General features: G+C 36.1%; 1 protein-coding gene across 1 annotated transcript; it reads left to right on the top strand.

Moving 5' to 3' along the window:
- The first annotated feature begins 1,614 nt into the window (after positions 1 to 1,614).
- On the top strand, positions 1,615 to 19,557 carry LOC126187435 (telomere length and silencing protein 1 homolog). The gene is made up of 6 exons (XM_049928512.1): positions 1,615 to 1,829; positions 1,901 to 2,015; positions 4,138 to 4,286; positions 6,317 to 6,532; positions 16,353 to 16,486; positions 16,630 to 19,557. The coding sequence occupies exons 1-6, from the start codon at positions 1,699 to 1,701 to the stop codon at positions 16,806 to 16,808; spliced, it is 924 nt and encodes a 307-aa protein (XP_049784469.1). The 5' UTR covers positions 1,615 to 1,698; the 3' UTR covers positions 16,809 to 19,557.
- Positions 19,558 to 20,107: the final 550 nt, after the last annotated feature.

Raw genomic sequence — 20,107 nt, 5'->3', positions numbered from 1 at the left:
TGCATATGAATGTAGCAAGAATAAGTATACACTGCCTGGTAATTTACTCAAACACATGGGGAAATTTATCTAGCACTTGTCTAATAAATGCATGGCCATCAAATCAGAGAAGTTATCTCTATAATACAAGAATTTTAATAATGTGTCTCAATATTTTTCAACATAAAAGTGCCTGATATCAGTATGACAGTTACGATACCATATTTGTTGTATATAGCTACGAAAAGAAACTGGTCCAACTTTCACATACCTCTCTTTACACTTTTAGTAGCAACGATATTACACCACAGCTGTTGCTACGAAAAGAAACTGGTCCAACTTTCACATACCTCTCTTTACACTTTTAGTAGCAACGATATTACACCACAGCTGTTGCTAAAACTCAATTGTGCAGCAACATATATGAAACAAGGCAAACGTGTGTAACATTCGAGTTTCACTGTTACTGTAAATTGTAGACAAGCATCTTTGTGACTAGCCGGGTATGTTGTAGAGATGATATTCTATGCATACTCCCTAGAGAAGCATATTCTATGGTGCAAAGATAATTTCGCGATTTTATGGCCATGTAATTTGAAAGTGTTTCAGTTAACTGCCAGTCAGTGCGTACTTATTGGCGCTATGGTCATATACAAATAAAATTTATACATGAAATACTGATTAATTTCCTCCAGTTTATGCAGGTTTTGAGAACCTTACTTGTATCTAAGTATTTCTAGATGAGACTGCCTGCTATGCAGTGTCATCGCAACGTAATTCATTTGAACTGATTCAACAATAAGAATCAGTGCAACAGAAAACCTAGAAAAAAAATTTGGCTGTCACTTCTTTAATTACTTCAAAATTCGAGCACTGATCTTGTATTTTTTTGTTCATATTGTATGGTATTATTTTTATGATGACATGGCGAAGAAGGTGTTATAGACATTTTACTTACCTATAAAAGCATAAGGGTAAACAGAGAAAAACTGAAAATAATAATGGACAAGCGGGTGCCGAAAATCGCTCACTGTATTTACTACAACTACTTCATAGTTCCAAATGCGTTGTTTTTTTAGTGACACTTCGGTACCGTCTACAGTACCATTTGTAAAGTAATTAATTAGACTAGAGATTCGACAATATAAAAAGGTATTTTTTGCTGTCACTTCTTGTCCATGCAATGTACATTGTCTCTGGATGAATAAACTACTACTACGACTAATAATAATACTACTTTACCGAAAAAAGTAAATAAAGTGGACTCTGAGCTATGATACTGTGGCGAAAAAGCACAATACCATTGCGCTTCACATCTTTAAGCCTATTTAGTTCCTGGTATCAAAATATTAGGACGCATGTAAAACGCGTAAAGATAATTTCACAATACTTCTGAAGGTGGACTACCTGTAGCAGCGAAGCAACAATACTCAAAATACGCTATGCGCTATACGGGCTAAAATGAGCTGCCCAAAATCACTTTTCTTGAACTACCGAAAATGTTGTGTATAGAATTCTCATTATGCGCATCCGAATGGTCACTCCAGAGACACTTTTAGACTATGGCGCAACAAGATGTTTTACTGGCGCGAAACACACCCGGTTTTCGTTAAAATAATAACTTTGCACTGAGGTCTTTGACTGTTTTCAACTTTGTGCATGTATATCTGTGTTTATGTGGTGTTTATGATTGTGAGTTTGTAAATAAAGGGTAGTGAAATGAGTGCAGACACAGATGAATCAAATTCTGCTGATGCGGTAATTTTTAAACGTAAGCGTAGAAAACCTTTAAGAAAACGCAACGATGAAGAAATGGAATCCAATGAAAGTGAGGAAGAGGAAGATACAAGGTAACGACTTAACATTTCCTCAGATGTTTGTTTCAACACAGCCTTATTTAATTGATGTTTCAATGCAATAGGAAAAAATTAGAAGAAATGAAGACACTCCAAAAGCTTCGTCAGAGGCAAAATGGTGTCAGCTTGGTCAGCTTAGCCCTTGGAAAGAAGGTTACATTACAAGAAGAGACGTCTGTGGTAAATTACCTACGAAGTTTGTTCCTTGAAGTTAATTAGTTTCATGTTCCATAGATCATTTGTACGATTAATCATAATGATTTGGTACGAGTCATTATACATTGAAATTACACTTTCGTACGTAAATACGGCTACATGCTGACTGTTTGAAATGTGTGACTACTTAAGCATATGTCTGCAAGATGATCTTGGATGATCACCACATATTTACAGCATGTTCTGAGCAATTAAGATGTTCTTTCTTACCCTAGAACATGATTCTGTATCACATTATTAAATGAAAGATATGCAAAACTTGTCAGCTTACTGATTTGTCACTGCCCAAGATTTGCAGTGATTCAAAGTTGAAAAGCTGTTTTAGGAGTTCCAAAATATGTTTTCTCCAGTTTAAATTCTCATCAGTATCGTCATCTAAAACTTTTGAAGTCACCGCCCTTTTCATTATTCCTCGGCATCTGTTATACTTTATCACTGCTGAAGTAGCTACCCCTACATGTGGAGAACTGAATGTATTGTGTCCTTTTGAAACTGAGAGTCACAGTAATAAATACGTTTAAAACATTATTTACCATTGTTCTGTTGCTGTATGTTTTGGACTGATGAAAATACTAGTGTCATCGCAGAAAGAACTAACTGTGTTTGTTGTATATTATATGGAAGTTCATTTACATATAGGAGAAACTATAGTAGACCTAAGACTGAATCTTGTGGTCCCACATAAGTAACTCCCCCCTCCCCCCCCTCAGAAGAATCTCTCTTGTTCCATTGATTGAGTTATTAAATACAACTTTTGCATTCTTTTTGTTAGTTGTGACATCCATTCATTGGTGATACCAATTCCATAAAACATCAGTTTACAAAAAAAAAATATTGTGATTCACACAATCAAATCTCTTGTATAAGTCACAGAAAAACCGTCTGGTGCTATATTGTTATTTTGTGCTAGTAAAATTTGGTGAGTGAATGTGTAAATGGCATTCTCAGTTGAGCAACTCTTCTGAAATCCAAACTGTGATTTACTGAGGATGTTATTGTTGCTCAGGTGAGATATTATTCTAGAATACAATATACTCTCAAAACTTTTGGAAATGTCGGTAGCAAGAGAGGTCAATAGTTATTAACATCTCTCCTGTCACCTTTCTTATAGAGAAGTTCAGAAATGGCATATTTCTATCACACCAAATTACTTGATTTTTCAATACCTTCTGAGAAATTTTGAGTAGTTTCTGTGGTGTGCAGCTGCCGGATCTGTGCTTGTTTTTGCCAACAGATACATTTCCCTTTTTTGTCTCACAAGATACTTTAATCCCTCTAGTGATCCATGGTTTTCTACATGAGTGTTTAATCTCATTTCTGATTAGCTTATGTGGAAAGCTGTTGTCGAATATGATATGAATTTATCATGCGATAGATTAAATTTTATGTCATCATTTGGTTCATTATAAATTTCATCCCAGGTAGTGTCTCACAAACTGTTTTTAAAAATGATTGTCCTGTAACCATTAATTATTCTAACTGATTTCCACCAAAGAGTATCTGTCCTATAAGTTACTATCTTATTTATCATAACTGACTGTTCATCGTGATCAGAGAGAATATTTGGTACCTTGTACACTTAAAACAGTATCGTCCAAGAAAACGTTATCAATAAGGGGTTAGGGTCATTCTGTCTTTAGGAATCCGTGTTGAAAAGTTAATTACTGGGATCAAATTGTAGGGTCCATATGAGGTTTCCATATCCTTTTTCCTGTCAGAATCTTTTAGAGAAACTACTAAAAACACCATAGACTTCTGCTGTGTGACGGGTCAAGTAGTAAGGAAACCATATGCCTCATTAACAGTTCAAAATTTCCCTTTGGGAATTTATAAACAGTTACAATTAAAAGTGAATTGTTGTTCATTATTAATTCACAAGCGCACAAAATCTACCTGTTTCTACATTCTTGAACTTCTGTGTTAATATATGTGTAACAGCTCCTCCTTTCCCATATTAGTTCTACATGAGTTAGATGTTAGAGTGTGATTTTTATATTTAACTTCTGTAACCTTGTGGTTATGAGGTTTAATTTTTGATTACTATAGTCAACCATTAGAAGTTAAGTAAGGACCCTTACATTTCCAGACGGATCCATTTAAAGTGAAGACTGGTGGCATGGTGGATATGCAAGCCCTTAAAAGTGGAAAAGTGAAACGTGTTGATGATGCCTACGACACAGGAATTGGAACGCAGTTCTCAGCAGAGACAAATAAAAGGGATGAGGATGAAGAAATGTAAGTTGAAGAGAAATGAGTATGTTAAGACTGTGTATGAATACAACTCCCCTTAACCAAAAGAAAGCTCACTATCGAGAATAAGTGTAGATGGTTGGTGCAAGGCATGAAACTTGAGTATAGTGACTGGACTGGATGAAGGGAAGGGGGGCAGATTTCTTTACACTGCACCTATCCCCATGGAGTCGGTTATGTGTGGGGCATTGGTTGGTCATCCCGTCCCCAAATACCCTCTGAAATCAGCCAAAAAAAGTATGCACATAGCGTTGATATGTTTATAAAAACTACTTTCCATTGAATTCTATTAGTTATTGGGATCAGACTTACCATCATGTAAATGTATATTCGATGAAATGTATATGTGCCAAGATATCTGAATAGCCCTATGTGAGAGGTATGCACTTGGGCAGCATGCTCACTAATGAGGTGGAGAAGATATATTTGTGTTTCAGTGGACAAATGATAGCAACTCTTACACTGATCCATTTGTATTCAGTAGGCTGAATTTCATGTGGAATGTGTGGAATAACAAGCCTTTAATTCCTGTGCTTCACTCTGTCTTTGGTTGACGTACATGGATTTTACGTATCCATGTGAGGGCAGAGCATAATAGACTATGTAAATGCCTTTGTGAGGTTTCTCTGATGTTCAAGACCCAAATTACCCAGTACGTTTACTGTGTGGTTTCCTTTCTGTTATATGGTCTTTCCTCCATGACATGATTGTCTCACATCTACTGTAATCTAATAAGTGATCATTATGCTCTCTCTTCTCCAACCTTTGTATTTTTCATAGTTAGTGTTCTGTTTATGAACATATTATGCCCCAAAATACTCGAGAATTTTCTCCGTTGTGTAATACAACTTTTCTGAATTTACCTGGAAATTTTAGTTTTTTGTAAAGCTTGTGTTAGATATGGACTGATAGTTGGTAATGGTGGATTCATTCTGAAATTATAAATGAGTAAACAAAACAGGTTCACATCTTATTGTAATTACTTGTAGTAAATATGGAGCAAATGTTGCAACAATGAATGTAAGACTCGGGCTACACTATGCATTAATATGGTAGAACAATGCCAGAAATAAGTCACAGACAGAAACTGCAGTTTTGATTGCTTTTTCAAGTGATCTCATGTATGCTTTTTATTATTTAATATTAATTGGTTATTTAATATCTGTGTTTATGAGAGGGAATGTTTGTACTGAAGAAAGATTGAAAACTTCACCAAATATTGTCAAAGTGGCTGTGGGGAGGCAAACATCGGCCATTTTTTCAATGTGTTATCCCTTTCCATAATTGTCAGTTGCTCTTTTACCCTTGATAGACTATAAGTGCATACTTTTGCTGCTGTGTCATAGTTCTCGTGACTGTTGTTCAAGTAATATAACAAGGAAACAACAGATCCACACAGCAGCTTATCAGTGATGCGATGTATGTGGCAACACTGAAATAATTTAGACAGTTACCACTAGTATGGGATAGCTGAAGTGTGTTGTGTCACATCAGTTGACAGGGGTACCGAAGTGAATATGTTAGTGACTAAAGGGAATAGGGGATGACTTCCTTACTAGCACTACAGTTGTTACTTTTCATTGCTTTAAAGAATAGTGTGATTTTATGCTCATACTTGTACCTCTGCACCATATCATTTATCTGCAGGTGAATTATCAGGTTTCCTCATTTTTATCTGTTGTTTCCATCCACAAGTTCCCTCCCTCATTTTATCAGTACAGTCTTCTGTTTCATTCACTAAGAATCCTTCTATTTTTTTCACATCTAATTAACATAACAAGTAGGGTATTTTGTATTAATTCTTATTTTTGACAGCCTTCCACCTAAGATACAGAAAATTAAATACAAAACAAAAAATGTATCAAAGACAGTATACTGTCGCTTTAATTCAGTTTAATTTCCTTAATGAGACATTGTTTGCATTACATTGTACAACACTCCTATATTTCAGTCAGCATGTCATTTAAAGATAGGAAATCTGAAATTCTGTTAACACCAACATTTGTGTTTTCTAGGATGAAATATATTGAAGAACAGTTATCTAAGAGGAAAGGGAAAGTAAAGACAGAAGAAGGAGGTGGAGAGTCTTCTGATCAAAAGTATTGTTCTCCAGAAGAATCTGCACTCCTTGCTGTGCCAGAACATCTCCGAGCCTCATCAACACATCGGTCAGAAGAAATGCTTTCCAATCAAATGCTTAGTGGCATTCCTGAAGTGGACCTAGGCATTGAGTGAGTAGGAATTTACTCATCATTTTACTATTTTAGAAAAGCTTTGAAATGTATCATAGCCTATTAGTTTTCCATATTTATGAACAACTTTCAGCACTGTTATATTTCAAACTTTCAGCACTGTTATATTTCAAACTTTCAGTAGTGAAGGCAGCAGAGAATCAAGTAGGTAAAAAGATGAGGGCTAGTAGAAATCCTTGGGTAACAGAAGAAATATTGAATTTAATTGATGAAAGGAGAAAATATAAAAATGCAGTAAATGAAGCAGGCAAAAAGGAATACAAACGTCTCAAAAATGAGATCGACAGGAAGTGCAAAATGGCTAAGCAGGGATGGCTAGAGGACAAATGTAAGGATGTAGAGGCTTATCTCAATAGGGGTAAGATAGATACTGCCTACAGGAAAATTAAAGAGACCTTTGGAGATAAGAGAACCACTTGTATGAACATCAAGAGCTCAGATGGAAACCCAGTTCTAAGCAAAGAAGGGAAGGCAGAAAGGTGGAAGGAGTATATAGATGGTCTATACATGGGCGATGTACTTGAGGACAATATTATGGAAATGGTAGAGGATGTAGATGAAGATGAAATGGGAGATACGATACTGCGTGAAGAGTTTGACAGAGTACTGAAAGACCTGAGTCGAAACAAGGCCCCCGGAGTAGATAACATTCCATTGGAACTACTGACGGCCTTGGGAGAGCCAGTCCTGACAAAACTCTACCATCTGGTGAGCAAGATGTATGAAACAGGCGAAATACCCTCAGACTTCAAGAAGAATATAATAATTCCAATCCCAAAGAAAGCAGGTGTTGACAGATGTGAAAATTACCGAACAATCAGTTTAATAAGCCACAGCTGCAAAATACTAACACGAATTCTTTACAGACGAATGGAAAAACTAGTAGAAGCTGACCTCGGGGAAGATCAGTTTGGATTCCGTAGAAATACTGGAACACGTGAGGCAATACTGACCTTACGACTTATCTTAGAAGAAAGATTAAGGAACGGCAAACCTACGTTTCTAGCATTTGTAGACTTAGAGAAAGCTTTTGACAATGTTGACTGGAATATTCTCTTTCAAATACAGGGGTAAAATACAGGGAGCGAAAGGCTATTTACAATTTGTACAGAAACCAGATGGCAGTTATAAGAGTCGAGGGACATGAAAGGGAAGCAGTGGTTGGGAAGGGAGTAAGACAGGGTTGTAGCCTCTCCCTGATGTTATTCAATCTGTATATTGAGCAAGCAGTAAAGGAAACAAAAGAAAAATTTGGAGTAGGTATTAAAATCCATGGAGAAGAAATAAAAACTTTGAGGTTCGCCGATGACATTGTAATTCTGTCAGAGACAGCAAAGGACTTGGAAGAGCAGTTGAACGGAATGGACAGTGTCTTGAAAGGAGGATATAAGATGAACATCAACAAAAGCAAAATGAGGATAATGGAATGTAGTCGAATTAAGTCGGGTGATGTTGAGGGTATTAGATTAGGAAATGAGACACTTAAAGTAGTAAAGGAGTTTTGCTATTTGGGGAGCAAAATAACTGATGGTGGTCGAAGTAGAGAGGATATAAAATGTAGACTGGCAATGGCAAGGAAAGCGTTTCTGAAGAAGAGAAATTTGTTAACATCGAGTATAGATTTAAGTGTCAGGAAGTCATTTCTGAAAGTATTTGTATGGAGTGTAGCCATGTATGGAAGCGAAACATGGACGGTAAATAGTTTGGACAAGATGAGAATAGAAGCTTTCAAAATGTGGTGCTACAGAAGAATGCTGAAGATTAGATGGGTAGATCACGTAACTAATGAGGAAGTATTAAATAGGATTGGGGAGAAGAGAAGTTTGTGGCACAACTTGACCAGAAGAAGGGATCGGTTGGTAGGACATGTTCTGAGGCATCAAGTGATCACCAATTTAGTATTGGAGGGCAGCGTGGAGGGTAACAATCGTAGGGGGAGACCAAGAGATGAATACACTAAGCAGATTCAGAAGGATGTAGGTTGCAGTAGGTACTGGGAGATGAAGAAGCTTGCACAGGATAGAGTAGCATGGAGAGCTGCATCAAACCAGTCTCAGGACTGAAGACCACAACAACAACAACAATATTTCACTTTTGTGATGTTTACAGTTTACTTTCTAGTTGCAGTCATTCAAAAACTGTAAGACAGAAATATGCTGTGTGCTGCTGTTTCCAAATGGCACTGTTGATCACAGGATGTAGTCTGTTGGTTTTCCCTTAATTTCTAGATGCTCAATTTTGAAGCTTGCATTTGCAGTCTCTTGAAATACACTATATCAGTGGGACTTCTTTTTATCATTGTAGCAGTAACTATACAGATTTCAAAGTATTCAAAACAATTCTGCACCCTTCCCCCCATTTTCAGTCCTTCAGTTGTCTTTTTGAAATTTAGCAAATCCTCCAACTGAAGACTCCTTTATTATTAGACCAAATTTTGTCATTTTAATTTATGAATAAACTTCCTTTGTTTCAGTCAGAAAATAAATTATCAACAAGATAGAAAGTGTATATTCAGGGTAGTGATACTTACGATGCTAAGTCTTTGACACTAACTGCCAGTTTCTATGTGACACAAATATTCAGGTGCATATATAGTTGTGAGCAACATGCTTGCAAGTGATTCATAAACCACTCAGTGTCAAAACTGATGCAGCAAGCTTCCCCTTAGTGTTCTGTGAGTCTCATTTCTCCTGATTGTAACCACATTTGCGAGCACTCAGCAATGTCATCCCCATTGTATCAGAGTTCCTTTTTGTGCTCGCTGGAAGAATCAGCTGCACACTCAGTGGCTTATGGGTCACCCACAAAATATGTAAAGCAGTAATGTCCTTGCAAATGGCTCATTTATCACTCTGCTTGCAAATGTGTACACATCTTTACTCCATTAATCTGAAATTATTGACCCTGTAGGCTACGATATCCCCACCCAAATTCTGGCATCCTAGAAGCCAATTATTGGACATCATATATAAAATACTAGTTAATTGCTGAAGTGTTTTTAAGAAAATTTCAGAACTCACCCCTGTCCATGAAAGCCTTTTGCCTTCACATAATACTAGAAGTTGAAATCTGGTTGAATAATGAAACAGTAAGTAATATAACTTCTAACAGAACATGTAATTCATAACTGAAAATAGACATGGGGTGTATACAGCTTAACTGGAAATATTGGGTCTAACAAGATAAAATTAAATCTGGCTGTGAACTCTTATGGTAAGTAGTATTTGCGGACATGAATTAATAATAGTGTGTTTCTGCCAGCCACCAATCAGTGGGTAATTCAAAGCTACCCTTCACCTTTCAACCCTCTTGTTCTCTGCAACTATTTCAGCTTTGTTGCAGTTGTGAACAGTACTGACACAAATTGTTGAATCCCTAGAGATGTGCTAAATTTGAGGGTGCAGAGGAACATTGTATTCTTCACACTAGGAAACTTCACCACACATGGTTTTAACTATACATGGTGAATCTCCTAAAACTTACATCACACATATTGTGAAAATGAAAAGTGCTGTTGATGCATGGTTTTCACAGAATGGATCGGTAGTCGAGGGCTCATATTGTTAGCCAATAAACAGATTGTAATAATTCTTATAAAGCGTTTTTTTGTGCAAACATACACTTTTTAAGTGGAATAGTGCCTGTTGACATTAACAAACTAAAAGTAGGGTAAATTAGAATGTCAGTGGTGTTTGTTGCAGGATTCTCGTGTGAGTTGTTTACAAGATATCGTATTGCGCAAAGTTTGCAGACCGACACTTGTTTGTGACATTCAACCTGTGTAGTTGCTTAGTCCGATGCTGTTATACTTACAGTGTGCTTATGTGTTCCTTAAGTGCATTGTGACTAGCCAGTCAGTTAGTGTGTGACAGTCCAAGCAGTAGATCATGATTGAACTATGTGATTTTCCAGTGCTGAAAAGCTGACATGCTCATGTTGTATGGAGAGTGTAGGGAGAACACAGTTCATTCTTGTACAGTGTATGCAGTACGATATCCCAGTAGACATCAACCATCTTGGCAGTTATTTATCAACCTTTTCAATCAGTTACATGAAAGTGGTAGTGTAACACATAGCCAATGTAACAGAAGGAAACAAGCAACAACAGAAGAGCGGGAAGTTAATGTCCTTTCTGTTAACACAGTTCAATTGCACATTAGCTCCCAAGCAATTGCACAAAGAAGTGGCATGAATCAGGCATGTGTCCTACGCATTCTCGATCCCTATCACATATCTCTCTTCATCAAGAGCTACATGGAAACGATTATGAGATTCACGTTACCCCCTGTACATGGGCATTAAGACAGGATACTCCAGATGTATCATGTATCTTGTTTAGTAATGAGGCCACATTTACCAACCATGGCCATGTAAACTGCCGAAATGTGGACTGTTGGTCTGTGGACAATCGCCATTGGCTTTTTCATGTGGAACATCATCCATGAAGTGTGAACGTGTGATAGTGCCTCATTGTCTGATTTAAGGTGGTAAATGTACAAACTGGTGTCCGTCCATTGCAATACACCGTTGACAATAACATACAACTGAGCGACAACATACAACTGAGCGACATGCCAACTGTTTTGTTTCCAATGAAATAGCATCACAGGCTTGCTCAATTTGCTCTCTAAGATCATCCAGTGTGTGTGGTCTCACAGTGTAAACTGCATTCTTGAGAGTACCCCACAGAAAGAAGTCTAGAAGAGTTAAATCTGGAGATCGAGCGAATACTCCACAGCCCCTCTTCGTCCAATCCGTCTGGCAGGGAATGAACAATTGAGAAATGCTCTTACATCCAGGTGAAAGTGAGGTGGCGCCCCATTCTGTTGAAAGTAATAATCTTCATTTCCAAACACAACGCTAAGACCAGGAGTTATCATTTCCAACATTTCCAAGTACGAGTCGTCTGTGATAGTGTTGTCAAAGAAGTAGGGCCTGATTAACTCTCTAGAAGACAGACCACACCAGACTGTTACTCCTGATAGATTAACGTGCCTTTGCTCGGTTACGTATGGATTCTCCCTGGCCCAGTACACGCAATTATGGCAGTTAATTATTCCGTCAAGTTTAAATGTCGCTTCATCTGACCAAAGAATTCGATCTTGGAAACATTGCTCTTCTTCACATCTGTTAATGAACCTTTCACAAAATGCACTTCACCTATCAGGATCATCCTCGTTAAGAGCTTGGAGAAGTCCTGGAATGCAAGGCTTAAAGTTCTGAGACCGCAAAATTTTATGAACACTGCTTCTGCAGATCTCAGTCCCATGAGAGAATTACCTCACAGATTTCTTCAGGGATCATGTATATGCCTAGATTACTGCATCAACACTCTCATTGTCTGTTGAATTTCTCTTTCATTCGCTATGTCCCTTCTCCATACCGTGCACCATTCCTTTGACTTCAAACTTATCTCTGATTATTGTAATTGTTAATCTTGTCTTCCAAATTCAACTCTCCAACGTCGGCATACCACACTCACATTCTCTGTTTTCCAGTAACACTTTAGCACCCATTTCCATTGTTCAAACAATAACACTATGTTTGCTGACAATCCTGAAACAAAAGAAAGCATTGTTATGTTTTTCACCGCCTTCTAAATTATTACTCAGAAGAATTGTATTTCTGTCTCCTTTATTAAAATAGATATTCTGTTTCAAAGTGCGTATACATTATTTTGGGTCACCCTTAATTTTTCACAAAAATTACACTTTCTAAGAATTATTACAATCTGTTTGCTGGCTTACAGTGTGAGCCCCTAACTATCAATACATTCTGCAAAAATTGAGCATCAATAGCACTTTCCATTTCCGCAATATTTGCAATGCAAATTATAGGTGATTCAGTCTATATGTTAATATTAGGCATTTATGAAAAATGTGGAAATAGATACCGTATGCAAATTAACAATCACTTTTGATGTCAGTTGTTTTATCGCATTTCTTAGTTAGCTCGGGTGAACTGCAAAAACAAATAATAATAATAATAATGATGATGATGATGATAATCAGATCTGTGTAATAATCAAAAATAACAGGATACCCCAGTCAGAATTAGAAAACATCAAACAACAAGTACAACAAGTACTGGAACAAAATAATGTACAGTCGGAAGAAGAAGAAAATACAGTAATGGACTCAAACATCCCAGAGCAAACAATCCAAGAACAACACGCATCAATTAAGCAGTCAGAGGAAAACGAAATCTTAAGACAGCCACCTGAACAAGCATTAATAGAACACGAAGTGACACACATGTTAGATATAGAAGAAAAATTTCAGCTGACATATATAGAATACAAAGACACAAATACAGACATTAGACCATTCTTGCATAGACCCCCAAATAACCTACAAGTCGAAACAACAATAACAACGATAAACACAATCATACACAACAAAATAAATGAAAATACAACTATGGAAGAGTTACAACTACTGGTTTATATAGGAGCACTCACTACACTAAATATAGACACTAGGCAGAGACCAGAACCAACCAACACACAGAAGAAACCCACAAAACCAGCATGGCAACACAGGCTACAGATCAGAATAAAAAAACTGAGAAAAGACATCGGACAGCTAATACAATTTATAAGAAATGAAATATCAGACAAAAAATGAAAAATGTTAGGTAAAATCTCACAACAAGAAGCGATAGAGCAAATAGATGAAAAGAAGCAAAAATTACAAGCATTGGACAAACGACTTAGAAGATACAAAAAAAGTGAAAATAGAAGGAAACAAAACTAAACATTCAACACAAACCAAAAGAGATTTTACCAGACAATAGATAACACACACATTAAAATAGACACTCCACCAAACATAACAGACATGGAACACTTCTGGAGCAACATATGGTCAAACCCGGTACAACATAACAGACATGCATGGTAGATACAAGCAGAAACAGACACATACGAGATGATACCACAAATGCCTGAAGTGGTAATTTTGCAACATGAAGTCACCCAAGCAATTAATTCTACGCACAATTGGAAAGCCCCTGTAAAAGATAAGATAGCAAATTTCTGGCTAAAGAAGTTCACCTCAACACATTCACATCTAACTAAATTATTTAACAGTTACATTGCAGACCCATACACATTCCCTGATACACTTACACATGGAATAACTTATCTGAAACCTAAAGATCAAGCAGACACAACAAACCCAGCAAAATATCACCCTATAACATGCCTACCAACAATATACAAAATATTAACTTCAGTCATTACACAGAAATTAATGACACATACAACACAGAACAAAATTATAAATGAAGAACAAAAAGGCTGTTGCAAAGGAGCACGAGGATGTAAAGAACAACTGATAATAGATACAGAAGTGACATATCAAGCTAAAACTAAACAAAGGTCGCTACACTACGCGTACATTGATTACCAAAAAGCTTTTGATAGTGTACCCCATTCATGGTTACTACAAATATTGGAAATATACAAAGTAGATCCTAAATTGATACAGTTCCTAAACGTAATAAAAAATTGGAAAACCACACTTAATATCCAAACAAATTCAAATAATATCACATCACAGCCAATACAGACTAAGCGTGGAATATACCAAGGAGACTCATTAAGTCCTTTCTAGTTCTGCCTTGCTCTGAACCCATTATCCAACATGCTAAACAATACCAATTATGGATACAATATTACTGGAACATACCCACACTAAATCACACATTTGCTATACATGGATGATCTAAAACTACTGGCAGCAACAAATCAACAATTCAACCAATTACTAAAGATAACAGAAGTATTCAGCAATGATATAAATATGGCTTTTGGAACAGACAAATGTAAGAAAAATAGCATAGTCAAGGGAAAACACACTAAACAAGAAGATTACATATTGGATAACCACAGCGACTGCATATAAGCGATGGAAAAAACAGATGCCTATAAATACCTAGGATACAGACAAAAAATAGGAATAGATAATACAAATATTAAATAAGAACTAAAAGAAAAATATAGACAAGACTAACAAAAATACTGAAAACAGAATTGACAGCAAGAAACAAGACAAAAGCTATAAATACTTATGCTATACTGATATTGACCTACTCATTTGGAGTAGTGAAATGGAGTAACACAGACCTAGAAGCGCTCAATACACTTACATAATCACAATGCCACAAATATAGAATACATCACATACATTCAGCAACAGAAAGATTCACATTAAGCAGAAAGGAAGGAGGAGGGGGATTTATCAACATAAAAAACCTACATTATGGACAGGTAGACAATTTAAGAAAATTCTTTATAGAACGAGCAGAAACTAGCAAAATACACAAAGCAGTCACTCATATAAATACATCGGCTACACCACTACAATTGTATAACCACCTCTACAACCCTTTAGATCACATAACATCAACAGATATGAAGAAAGTAAATTGGAAAAAGAAAACACTACATGGCAAGCACCCTTATCATCTAACACAGCCACACATAGATCAAGACGCATCCAACACATGGCTAAGAAAAGGCAATATATACAGAGACGGAAGGATTCATGATTGCAATGCAGGATCAAACAATAAACACCAGATATTACAGCAAGCATATTATTAAAGATCCCAATACCACAACAGATAAATGCAGACTTTGCAAACAACAAATAGAAACAGTAGATCACATCACAAGCAGATGTACAATACTAGCAAATACAGAATACCCCAGAAGACAGGACAATGTAGCAAAAATAATACATCAACAACTTGCCATACAGCATAAACTAATAAAACAACACGTTCCCACATACAAGTATGCACCACAAAATGTACTGGAGAATGATGAATACAAATTATACTGGAACAGAACCATTATAACAGATAAAACAACACCACATAACAAACCTGACATCATATTCACCAATAAAAAGAAGAAATTAACACAACTAATCGAAATCTCCATACCCAATACAACAAATATACAGAAGAAAACAGGAGACAAAATTGAAAAATACGTCCAACTGGCTGAGGAAGTCAAGCATACGTGGCATCAGGATAAAGTTGACATTATACCGATTATACTATCAACTACAGGAGTCATACCACACAATATCCACCAGTACATCAACGCAATACAGCTACATCCAAACTTATATATACAACTACAGAAATCTGTAATTATTTATACTTGTTCAATTACCCGAAAGTTCCTAATTGCAATGTAACGTATACCGTACAGTTAAAAGGAAGTCACGCTTGATTGAGGTCCGCGTCACTTTCTATTTTTAACCAGACATAATGTCTGAGAAAGGAAAGAAGTAATAATAATAATAATAATTTCCCTTAGTTTCTGGTTTCATTGTGTCCAAATTTGCACTCTTTAATACAAATTCACTCCTACTGACCAGGAGTTACCTTTCTCTGTTATTGTACATTCCACAGTTATTCCCTTCCTACGGTTTTGACCTACTCAGTGTCTTCATCTTACTGCCCATTTGTTTATTGCTACACATGATCAATTAAGACAAAAAGTGCTTAATATCTCACACTTAAGCAATAGTAACTCCAATCAGGCACTTATTTCAACCAGTGTTTTGTTGTATCTGTTATGATCCTGTTTACTTTCTCCATTTCCTTTTCTTGTTTCACTGATTACAATTTATATTTTTTCTCCTTATTTTATGCCTTCTCTCTTCATCTCTCTAACATTTTGTTCGGTAATAATGTATTTAGCAAAGATTTGAGGTCTTTTATCTGGATAAGCGGTTTAAAATGATATCAGTAAAACAATTCTGTGTATTCTTTCTCACAGTGCAAAAATACGTAACATTGAAGCTACTGAAGAAGCAAAGCTAAAGCTACTTTGGGAACGCCACAGCAAGAAGGATGCTCCCTCACAGTTTGTTCCAACCAATATGGCTGTTAACTTTGTTCAGCATAACAGATGTAAGAGGCAGTATATATATATTTTTCATAATAAACAAGTTTGTCATACTGCACAGTCTCAAATTAGTCAAGCATACAATTTTTAATTTAATGTTTAAAGCACAACAAGTTAGTAAATAATCTCATTCTCATCAATGTTTCAGTTAATATTGAAGATCCAGAACCACCTAGGAGAAGAGATAAACATGTAGAAGAAAAGAAGAAGGCTGTTGTTGTGGGATTAAACCCAGAAGAGAGGGGCAAACGACAACGGGACAATGCTGAAAAGGCAACAGATGATTATCATTATGAACGATTTAAAAAACAATTTAGGCGTTATTAGTATGTGTATTGAGAACCTCTAGCTGATTTAATATTCTCTTGAAGTAAGTTTTGACTTGTTAAAATATTTAAAACGATAGCACTACGACCATGTGTGACGAAAGGAGATTAAAACTATTATAACAGCAGCGGACACACTGAGTAGTTCACACAGAATCCAGGAATATATGTTTAATTTTGTAAAATAACTTTGTTTATATAAAATAAAAACCCTTTCCCTTTTTAAATAAATGAAAGCTTTCATCTTGTTGACTGATAAGATGGTAAGTTGTTGGTTACCGTTCTGTTCTTTATTGCATGACATTTCAGAATAATTTCTATTATAATCAGTGCATCTGTCAGATTCATTTCTTAAACATTTTTTCTAAGTGCTTTATGGCAGCTGGGTAGGTCATTGCCTCTACACCAGCAGGAGCTGTTCATCTGTGGAAAATTGGTGCAGTTTGAGCATAATTCTAAGTTGTGGCAACAAAGCAAAATCATATGGGCCAAAATCATAGATATAGGGTAGTATCTTGTTGTAGTTCACTAGTGACAGTGTGCCAAGAAATTATTGCTAGAAAAGAACACGCTATTGGATCTCAGTCATGGATGGACGGTTGTAAGGACCTGTTTAATTTGGAGCAGGCATTGTTCCTCATACCACTTCCCATTTTTGAGAGATTGAATCCTCTTCACTTATGAAGTAGAAAACTGATTTTTTGTCTTTTTGAGGAACAGGGGTTTTCATACTGTAAAGTTCAAAGATTCCCCTGTGATAACACATGAAACACACTACTCTTCTTTAGGGGTGGGAAAAATTGACCAGTTAAAACCAATACTACTATTTTAGTTCTGAATAATGATTATTTTTTATATTTGTTTGGTATCAGTTGTAACAGATGTTTTTTATATTCTGCTAATAGGTGATTAAAAAATATAACAATTACAGGTTGAGTCACGACTGATGGTGGTCGAATTTAGACTTGTTCTGCGCACCTGTGCCATGCATTCTTTGACAACCAACGAGCAGTCAGTAATGTTCTCAGCACCCTGCTGTGAATGTCAGTGTCATAGCCATTGCAGGCATTAAACGTGATTGTAGTGAGTATATCATGGGGCTTCCATTAAACACATTCAGATACATTGTACTTTTATTTTGGAATCCTGGATGGCTCTATTAAATATATTGTTATACTAAATGCAAAGCTTCCACTTACAGAGACTATATCAGACACTGCATCTCCTTTCTTATTTTCATTTTGAAATAGAGAACTACATATGATGTCTATCACTTATCATTATTTACTTCATTCAAAGATAAATCCTTGACTAACTATACTGCAATCCACAGTACAACTGGAACTGTCAAGATTGTGATCATCTTGTGTAAGTGGATAAATAAACTTGATGTGAAGTACAAAATTTTAATGCTCTTTAATATTTGGAGTCTCATAATAAGAAACTATAGCACTTGCAGAAGATTGTAGCTTAGTTGTAGGATAGAGTGTGGTGAGAAATATTTGTTAAGATAAAATTTAGTACACTGTGCCCTTTCTGAGTTAATCAGCATTGAAATTAGTCAATCGGACCATTGTGTGTGCAAATTCAGGAGGCTTGGCAAATACAATTATTGTCAGTTGACCTAATAGCATACACGGTAGTGCAGGAGATTGCTCAGCCTTCTGTTCAGGTTTCATTCGTACTACCATTCCATTCCAATTTTTTTATCGGTCTCTTGTTCTGTTTTAGGAAACCAAATGAAGAACACATTTGACAACACCGTCTCTGGTAGGCTGCTTGAATTTGCACACACAATGGCTTCATTGACTGACTTCGATGCTAATTAACTCTGAAACAGTGCAGTGTATCGAACTTTTTTCTTAACATTTGTTTTTCAGCACAACCTATCCTGCAACGTGTGTACAAGCATTTGAGACTGGTTCTGATCACCTATATTTTGTTACAAGGAAGGTGGCTACATATCCCATACAAATTTTTAAAAAAGCAGTGTTTAGTCTCTGTTATGTTATGATTGCACACTAAAGGGTCAGCACACGAATACATCTGTAAAGCATGGCATCTGCCTCCAAATCACCACAAAATTTGTGTCATCACGCTGAAGTTACTGACAGTGAATAATGCTTTTCAAGTAGTTATGTTCAAAAAGCTAACTGTGGTGTAAAGGCAGCCCTGGAAATCTACTTTCCAACATCCTCATGTTTGCACAGGGTATAGAATATATAGAACATAGTGCTAATGGCCAGAAATGAACCCTAACTCTGCACCCAAAGTTGGTGTCATATTCCATGGATCATTTGAATGATTAATGATAATGATGTGAAACAAGTTGTTTGTCTTTCACATTGTACATTCATGGCTGCATGCTGACCATTTATAAGTACCTTTATTATACAAGTGTTAGTGACTCCTACCCACCACCTTTTACATATTATAAAAACCAAAATTATTCTGTGGACTGAAATGAGCTGTCAAGGAGAAACTTTTTTGGTTTGACAGACAGCAAAATTAAATCTGAAAACAGACATTGTATATCACTGCGTAAGTGGTCAAAAATTATGGTGGGAGCATTGTGCACCCCTTTTTGTGCTAAGAACAACCTTAGTGTGGGGTATTAATGTCATCTTTTCTTCTGATATTGTAATTATGTGCATCAGTGTTGCTTTTGAACTGCAGTGCACTTCATGAGAGAGTAAATATACAATGAAGCTGTAGTCAAAATGTCTAACTCCGTGGAAAAAAAAAAAGAAGAAGAAGAAGTAGTTTATTGAATGGTTGTGGGTGAGCACCATATAATGTTCTTAAAGTGCCTATTTGAGTGATTAAGACTTTCTTTCTTAAAGATTCATTACTCCAGAACATTATTTCGTATGACATTATTAAACTAAAATACACAAAATGTCTCTCTCCCCAAGATTTGCAATGATTCAGAGTTCAAAAGTGGCTGAACCAAGTTGTTTTAAGAGATCCAACATGTGATTTTTCCAATTTAAATTTTCACCAGTATAGACAAAAAAAATTTAAGTTTCCACCAGAGTTGTTATTTCCTCATTGGTGGAGTAACTATAAATGTGCAGAACTGAATATGTTGAAACAGAGTGAGACCATTCACAGAAGACCACTCAATAATACTTTTAAGAACATTGTTTGCCATTTCTTCTGTCGCTCTGTGTATGTTTGGATTTGTTACAATTCTAATGTCATTTGCAAGAAGAACTAATTGTGTTTGTTGTATATTCTACGGAAGTTCATTTACATACATGAGAAACAAACTTAGGTTATAAAGTGACTCATTAGGAA

This window comes from Schistocerca cancellata, chromosome 1, assembly GCF_023864275.1.
Source record: "Schistocerca cancellata isolate TAMUIC-IGC-003103 chromosome 1, iqSchCanc2.1, whole genome shotgun sequence".
NCBI classification, from domain to species: domain Eukaryota; kingdom Metazoa; phylum Arthropoda; class Insecta; order Orthoptera; family Acrididae; genus Schistocerca; species Schistocerca cancellata.
This window is presented reverse-complemented; position numbering and strand designations above follow the sequence as displayed.

What these genes read in the sequence shown, in the direction of transcription:
- LOC126187435 (XM_049928512.1), top strand. Translation starts at nt 1,699, where the DNA reads ATGAGTGCAGACACAGATGAATCAAATTCTGCTGATGCGGTAATTTTT. An exon ending in GAGGAAGAGGAAGATACAAG is followed by an intron (nt 1,830 to 1,900) that starts GTAACGACTTAA and finishes TCAATGCAATAG; the next exon opens with GAAAAAATTAGAAGAAATGA. An exon ending in GAAGTGGACCTAGGCATTGA is followed by an intron (nt 6,533 to 16,352) that starts GTGAGTAGGAAT and finishes TCTTTCTCACAG; the next exon opens with TGCAAAAATACGTAACATTG.